General features: G+C 31.0%; 1 protein-coding gene across 1 annotated transcript; it reads right to left on the bottom strand.

Annotated features, from left to right (window-relative positions):
- Nucleotides 1-1,567: 1,567 nt before the first annotated feature.
- Nucleotides 1,568-7,560, bottom strand: LOC106780355 (ORM1-like protein 3). The gene is made up of 3 exons (XM_014668631.2): nucleotides 7,100-7,560; nucleotides 5,138-5,286; nucleotides 1,568-2,015 (listed from the first exon to the last, which is right to left on the bottom strand). The coding sequence occupies exons 1-3, from the start codon at nucleotides 7,283-7,285 to the stop codon at nucleotides 1,877-1,879; spliced, it is 474 nt and encodes a 157-aa protein (XP_014524117.1). The 5' UTR covers nucleotides 7,286-7,560; the 3' UTR covers nucleotides 1,568-1,876.
- Between the last annotated feature and the right edge of the window lie 984 nt (nucleotides 7,561-8,544).

The following is an 8,544-nucleotide window of genomic DNA, read 5'->3' as shown; positions in this document are numbered from 1 at the left end:
GCGAGACACAAATGCAAATAATATATGAAAATAATGAATGCAAAAAAATGCTAGAAAGTAAATAGAGGATATTAATGAATTTCAATTTATACTTACCAGAATTTACTATGAATTAAAGATTATTATATATAAAGTTTTTATTTTTTAGTAATTTTTCAATCATTTTTTTATGAAGTATGCAAATTGAAAAACAACTACTAACTATAGTAACATAATTATCATAGCAATTTTTTGTAAAATGTATCAAAGCATGTTAAAAAAACATGTGAATAATATTTTAGCAAAAATCTCACAGGCAATTTTAGCTAAAATACTATATACTTTCTTAAGATTATCTGCTGCAATTAGAAAAGACATGTATTTAGATTAGAGATAATATTGGCACCACATTCATAAAGTATGATATGAGAATCGGAATGATAAGTTATGAAATTGATGGTATAAAAATCAAATTTAATTCTTAAACTCTAAAAAGTTAAAAAAAAATAATTTACTATAAAATAAAACAATGGTGAAGAACTTGATAGATTTTGTTAATTAAAAATCGTAAGGTAATTTTGAATTTTATTATAATTTTAAAGGATTTAAGACTACATTGGAAATAATAAGAGGACTATAAAAAGGTAAACTAATGTGTATTATAAATCCAAAAAAATATATCATTTAATGTTGTGTTGTTTTATCTTTTGTGATAAAGTAATCAAAACCAAGAGAAACATGCATAAACATTTGCTTAAAGTGAATATTGTACAAAACCAGAAAATATTCTCTATATCCATAAAAATATGAGTAAAAAATTTAAATATAAAAATACATGTTTTCCAGTTTTAGGAAATACTAAAACCTGGTAATAATACTTTTTAATTATCTACTTTATAGTGATAAAACAAAACTGACTTTAAAGAAACTATTTTTTTTTTCTTTATCTGAGTATGTCGTTGAATACTTTCTTCTTTGACCCTCTTATGATTTACAGTTGAGAGAGAAAAAAAGTGTTAGACTTATTTGTTAAAAAATATTTAAATTTTAACGACTATTGTATCCATGTTTTATTCCTCATTAAATACATATCTTATGTATGACATTTATTTTATTCCTCATTCAATTTTAGCCTCTTAATTTTCTTAAAAATGATAAGATAAAATTGAAAGAAGGAAGGGAAGAAAGGAAGAATATAATATAGGAATTGTATGAGAAAACAAAATCTGTACATTATTACTTTTCATAACAGAAGTCAAATTAACTTATTAATCTATGATAAAAACATTAATTATTATAAAGGGGAATTTAGAGTAAGTAAGCACAAACATATAAAAGTATTCAGCTTTGCGTAAAAACAAAAACATGCTTTGAGTTTTCAACATAGTGTGACATGGGTTTTCAAATTTCCACAAGATGATCATTCATTAAACTTTTCTCTCGTACCAGAATGTCTTTACTTTCTTTTTGTGGCGAAAACTCAGCATTTGACTTGTCAAATTTCAGATGACGTCCAAGGTAAGTATTCCACTTATGCTCATAATGACAAAGACCTTTATTTTCAAAAGAAAAGGTTATACCAATAAACTTGAATACCAATGCAAAGGATGATTCTTGTATATCTCAGTTCGGAGGCATGAATAAAAGGAAAAAGGCAAGAAAAGAAAGGTACATTTTAAAAGCACCGTTATAATTCGATACATATACTTCTCTACTGTACAGAAATAACTCAACATATTTATTTGTTTAATAATACTTTAGAAGCAGCTTAAAAAGCAGTTGGCAACAAAACATTACTTGAGTATCCTTCCACTTCTGCCTTCTATACAAAGGTGTGACCTTTTTCCAGAACAAAAGGACAAGAGGCTCTTGAGCAGGTGACCAGGTTTTCAACTTTTCACTTATCAGCATTGATTCCAAAAATCCTCACCTTGTGCATGTGGGGGAACTTTGCAACAACCAGCACAATCACAGCAACAGTGTTGAAGAAGAGCATTGGATTCTGATAGTCGGTTGTGTGGGAGGCTATCAAGTACCTGACAATGACAAACAATACAGTAAAGAACTATTCACTTTTAAAATTCTAACTAGGTCATAGAAATTTACTTCATAATATCAACTATTACTGATCTTCATCTTCCAAGGTATAAAAGATAATAAATCTTTTATTTTCTTCAAATTCATAAATGTGAATATTAATAATGCGTTTCTTATTTAATTATGTCAGGTTTTATTCTCATTCATGTTTTTAAATAATCTTTAAAAGAATATGAACTACAACTAGTTTGACTTTACTTTTATCCAACCTCTCAAATTAGACAACCTTACAAATTAGACAATTCCCCACTAAGTAGGGTCAGCCATGGAATACTACAAAACCATTGTGTTATGTCAAGAACTAAATCCTCAGCAAGTCCATTTAAATCAACCTAAGGTTATACTCAACCGTATTAACCTCAATAGATGTTAGCACTACTTCCCCCACTTGGTTTTTTTCTCTCTCAAGGTCAAACCACCTTAGGTAAGATCCACCATATTTTCAACAGGTGCCATCTTCTTATGATTTTCTGCTCCTCCACTATAACATCCTCACATTTGCAGTACAAAGCTTATGTTGTTTATAAAAACTAACATTTAGTAAAATGCATGCAACACTGCGACTTTTACACCTGTGCAGTAGATTTTTCCTAAATGCTCAGGACAGTTTCTGCAAGAATCCGAATCACATCAAAGCTACAAACATACAATCCTATTGCTGAAGCAAAAATCATATCCACAAGCATCAACTTCAGCAATCGAAATTCTCAGTGTTGAAAAACAAGATTGTTGTACCATTTTAGTGAATGTTTTGGGAATGAAAAGTTCTAGGAAAATACTTATGTTAACCACCCCCAAATGATTTCTCCAAAATAAACTGAACCAAATGCGTACTTGAACAGGATCAGTATTCAGTCATGATAAACTTCATGGATTTTGGCGGCACTAAAAAGTAAGTCTATGTGCAATGCTTTTGGAATCCAAAAATGCTTTCATTTTCAAGAATATCTTCGGGAAAAATAAAAATCTGCCAATTTACATGACCATCTATTTGGACTCTCCCTGGTGCTTACTACACTGAATCTTTGAGAAGGTTGATTTGAAGTATTCAAATTTCTTTACTTTATTTCTCTTCAGCGCTTTGTTAAGGTGGATTTCTTATCCTCTTAAGTAATTTTGTTTTTCATTAAGATTTCGTTTCTCAAAGTAGGGGGCACCTTTAGAGAGAAATGTGTACAGTTTTAAATTTGAGTGGAAAACCAATTACTGATACTGTGATAAAATAAATCGATATATATAAGAAATCATGTCAAAATTTATTTCATTGGTTTTACATTAAATATATATAGTAGCAATAAATGAATCCTTTGTTTCGGAGGAGTCAAAATGTTTTTTAGACCAAACAATATTTGTTCTATCAAAAGAATTCTCAGGAAAAACTAAGCCATGTAAGCCCCTGGAAATTTCAGTTATAAAGACAAAAATAGCTTCACCCCAAATTCAAGGTAGATAACAGATCAAGCCAATCCCCAAACACCATGAAGAATACAAACCTCCAGATCTTATGCTAACTTATATTTGTTTCATATAATTCTTTTAGCAAACATTAGTACTCATTCGAGAAGGCTCCCTGGCTTCTTAAATTATATTTGACCCAATATTTATATCCGACACTTCCAATAAAGCTCTTGGATGTCTATAATAGCAATTTGTAGGGGCACACACAGAGAGCATAAAAAACTATCTATTGAATCGACATTTGGTGTTAGCTATCCAATTGATTTTATACACTGATAAAATTCTCACCCTTCCTGAAATTAATCTTGATTTCAGACACAGTCCAATGACATATAAAGCCATTTGATAGATATGGAGCTATGCAGAAACTTTCATGAGTAGTCATTTTACATTACTTTTTTTATATATATTTTTCTTTTCTTCTCAAAAAAAATTCTTGGTTTCCTTTTTCTTGTAAAAAAATTATGTAACGTTCATTATACAGATATAACCCTTCAAATACAATGAACTTCTAAGCAAATAACCATAATTCCAGAGGCATTTAATTTATTAAGCTACATTGCAGCTAAGTGACATCTTCTCGTACACAGAAGAGAATCAGCAAACAAAATGAGTGAAAAGGGACAGTCTAATTTGATCAGTAGTCTTACGACCAAAGAAAACATGTTTTGAAAAAAAAAATTAATATATTGGACTGTAGTGGCCAATTCCAAAAAGCACTGTGGAGTGGCTGACCCTGAGCATGCTAGAATAGGATAGTGTGATGACTATCATTGTAACCAATTAGAACAAAAAGGAATAATGGGTAAGACTTAGAAGAGATAACAAGACATGACGATAAACCTGTTTTAGAGATATTTAAAAAACAGAGACAAAACTGAACTATGGCAGAAGGTCATGGTTTGCCACAGCCAGTGACAGGTTTGCCAGAAAAGGGCTGCAGGGATCTGGGATGACAAAAAACTACAGAGGTTATGGAAGACCAACAGCTGTCACAGCTAACCAGAAATACTGGAAAATGTTGTTGGATAGTGGTGGGAGTTTGTTGGTAAGGAGAACAGTGGGTGTGCTACTTCATAACATGCATGTGACAGACAAAGTAGTGTTTCAGTTCTGATTCAAAGATATGGGCGAAACCCATAATTGTCCCCAATACAGCCCTAAAGAATGCTGTCTCAAAAAGTTTTTTTTTTTAAGCTACAAGGTCCAATAACACATTCCAGCAACGATGTTCTGCAATTTTGTCATCTACCACAGCTGTCATGGAGACTACTTTAAAATGTGACGCTATTCAATTTCAGTACATAGCATGGCCAATTGTGGCACTAGTTGATATTATTTGCAACTATGAATTGGATAAACTGTTATTCGTGGTTTCTACATAAACATTAAACTTATTTGCAAGTTCTAGCACAACAAGAAGTGAATGCTTGAATAACACTACAGGAATGACATACATTTGCTCACATCAGTGTATAAACAATATTTTAAGGAATACTGTTTAAATTTACATAGCCATGAGTGCACCACACGAACACATTCACAGATCCTATAACATCACCAGAAGAAATACCAATTATGGCTTGCATATTAGAAAACTTACAGGACCAAAGGAACAACTGTTAGAAACTTCCTGTTACGAGTAAGCTGCTTTCCATTGTCTACCTGCTCCCACCATGTCAATCTATTGTAGATGCCTTGGTCCTCTGCAAATGGAGTTCCTTTCTTCCAGTGAAAAAAGTGATATGTTACCTGATGGACACAGCATAATCAATTAAGCCATTTAGAGATATTAAATTATTTTTAGCAATAATCTATAAACAATATTAATATATAGACTGATACAATCAATCAATTTTGATTGAAAGTAGAGAAGAAAATGACCTGCTCATTACTTCAAGAAGTAATAAATGATCAAAAATGAGTTTTCCAAATATTATGTTCAATGTGTTTGATTAGAAGACATAACTTCCACTCCAAAAAACAAAAGGACAAAACAAACGTGATAGAACGTTCATTCCAAACCTATCAGTAAGAAAAATATTTGATGAAGATAAACATTAGGTTCTATGAGAAAGCACTATCAAATAAACTAATATTATACTTTATAAGAATGACTACACCTTAAAAGACACCGTGAAACTTGAAATGGCTTACTTTTAGAATCAAACGGAGCATAAGCAAGAACTAAAAATGAATATTGAAAAATGATACTTGCAAATACAGTAAAATAAAAGCACATCTAGTACAAGATTCACAACAATTAAGAGGAAGCACATGTAGTTCTAGGTCAAGAGGAAGCAAAGAAAATAAGAACTCCCTGCTCTGCAGCATTTCCACTTCCCAGAACCCCATTCAACTTCTTTTAACAATTTCAGAAATAGTTTCCATTCTAATTTCTAAAAAATAAAAATGTATCTCCAAATATCATCCAGAATGCAGAAGGCCAACTGTTCACAAGTAAGACGCAAAATGAATTTTTATGGCGAGTAATTTGGAGCAAAGCCAGACCATCATCATGATTATCAGCAGACGGAGATTATGAGAAGCACAGAAACCTAGGGCATTTTTAAGCAAATTGTAAAGCTGCATAAATGTCTTTGTCAACTAAGAGAGGCAAATAATGATTTAAGAGCTGGGACTGTGTATACATGTAATATAGTAAATACTTATCAAAGTTTAGAACATGGTGGGGTGGGGCCATGGAGATAGGAATGAAAAGACAATTGTGTAATATTCTAATAACCAATTGTTTTCTTGAGCTTTACAATAAACCATATCTAATGAATAGTGAGAAAAACTGTGTTAAAAAGATGAAGTAGAGTAGTAAGAAGCTCAAAAACCAATGACCAATGCCAAATGATTATCGGGATAATCTAAACTTTTTGCTAAGATTATATATTGGTTAACACGTAGAATTTTAATAACCTTATATAGTGTCTACGGACCATTCTTTGAGTACTCAAATTCCAAATAACTAACTTCCTACCAAGGGAGAACAAGAACAAGAATATTGCAGAGTAACCAACTTCCAAGCTATGAGACAATAAGAACAAAAGCATACGCATTGGTGGTAATATAAACTAGGAATTAGGGCCACCCCCATCCTTAACAAGAGAAAACTGATGTAACAAACTAGGAATTTGTAAATGCACGGTAACTCTCATATTGTCTGTGATCCTGCCAGATGACAGAAGTACCTCTGATGTGCATGTGAATGATAAAGGTAATTCCCTTCCCCACCCAACCTCTCTCACAATCAATGTTTCGGAATATTAAAACCATGTATTGTGCCAAAGGGATTATAATCACATACTTAATAACGACGAATGAAACAATAAATTCACACCCCAATTCTATCCAGGTCAATCACAATTAAAGTCCATGTAAGATGGCATTCAGCTTCACATATTGCGCTTACCCTAAAAAGCCTTAAACTGCAAGGTCATCAAGACCAGGGATAAATCAGGTAACAAATCAAAGACCCAGAACTCAATTTCATTTTCTCAGAACAAAAGGCAGTGATTAAATTAATTGATTAAAAGAAGTAGAAAAAGGAAGATACAGCAAAATGTGCGAGATTAACGATGGTCCATGCGATGCCAGGGGAGCAACCGAAGACGGAGAGAACGAGGATCCAAGAAAAGAAAAGGATGAGGATGTAGGTGGTCCAGACGCCAGGGTACGTGAACCACTCCGTGTTCCGGTTCAGATCCGCCGGTGGCACCGCCTTCACGTACAGATTTGCCATCAAACCCAATATAGATTGATAGATACCCTTTTGACGCAAAACCCCAATTACACGATCGCAGATGCAAAAGTTTCCACCTTTCAAATGCTTGGACAATTTGATGGGGCTTTGATTGATGGGGCCTCAAAATTTCAAAACCCAGAAACACACCCTCTTCTCTTTCTCTCTCTTTCTCCTTCTCCTTGTCTCTCTCCTTCTCTCTCTCTCTTTTATTAAAATATCACGGATGATGGATGGCGTGTGTTTCTGTGTGTGGAGGAATTGAAATTGAAAGCTTAAATTGGTTTTTACTCGTAAATAATAGGACTCGTAATTAATGTGGGGAAGAAATATCTTTAGAATAAACCTAACTTTTATACATTTCTCAGGGCAGCACAACGACGTCGTTTGCGATTTCACCCATTTTCTACAAGGCTGGATACAGTTTTTTTTGCTAAAGTTGTAATAACCAACATTATTTCTGATGATTTCTGAATTTTTTTTTATGATTTTGTATTTATTTCAGTTTTTTTTTGTAAAATTTGATTAATGAAAATGTTATGTAATTATTTTCTTTTAAATTCATTCAGGTTGAAAATAATGATCAATGATCATTTATCACACTTCTCTTTAAAATTCAATAATTACTTTAAAAATAAATGGTAAAGTACAGTTCAAAAACATATTAATTACTTTAATCTGCAACCAAAGTCTTATTTTAAAGTACAAACACAGAACTTAAAGTACAAATTATTCTAAATAACTTTCCATAACATTAATTGATTTTCACGATTACAGATATATGAAAATTAGTTTCTGATTTTCTTAAAATGCATAAAAATAATTATTAGTTAATGTAATACACTTAACAAATTGATCTAAAGTTAAATATATTTTTAATCATACAATTTTAACTTAAAAATAAAGTTGGTATTTGAAATTTTAATAATTTTGTTCTTCAACTTAAAAAATATAATTACATTAAATTTTTTTAAGTGTCAAAAATATTTTATTATAATATTTACATTATTTACACTTGATATATTATCACTTTAATATTTTTTGAAAAACAAATTTAACACAAAACAATTAAATATAATTAAATTGAAATGATTGTATTGATTTATTTTTTAAGTTTAAAAATTAAAATATATAAAAATTTTCAAACAAAAGTAAATTTTAATTTTGTTAAAATTAAATAATTAATATATATATATATATATATATATATATATATATATATATATATATATATATATATATATAACCTTATAAACCAA

The sequence above is a fragment of the Vigna radiata genome, unplaced genomic scaffold, assembly GCF_000741045.1.
Source record: "Vigna radiata var. radiata cultivar VC1973A unplaced genomic scaffold, Vradiata_ver6 scaffold_179, whole genome shotgun sequence".
Classification (NCBI taxonomy): Eukaryota; Viridiplantae; Streptophyta; class Magnoliopsida; order Fabales; family Fabaceae; genus Vigna; species Vigna radiata.
Note: the sequence above shows the minus strand (reverse complement) of the source record. Positions and strands in the feature narration are given on the sequence as shown.

Bases quoted from the DNA above. Each gene is read 5' to 3' on its own strand.
- LOC106780355 (XM_014668631.2), bottom strand. From the start codon at position 7,285: ATGGCAAATCTGTACGTGAAGGCGGTGCCACCGGCGGATCTGAACCGG. The intron at 5,287-7,099 runs GTATCTTCCTTT...TGTGTCCATCAG, and splicing joins TTAATCTCGCACATTTTGCT to GTAACATATCACTTTTTTCA. The intron at 2,016-5,137 runs GTAAGTTTTCTA...TGTCATTGTCAG, and splicing joins ACAGTTGTTCCTTTGGTCCT to GTACTTGATAGCCTCCCACA.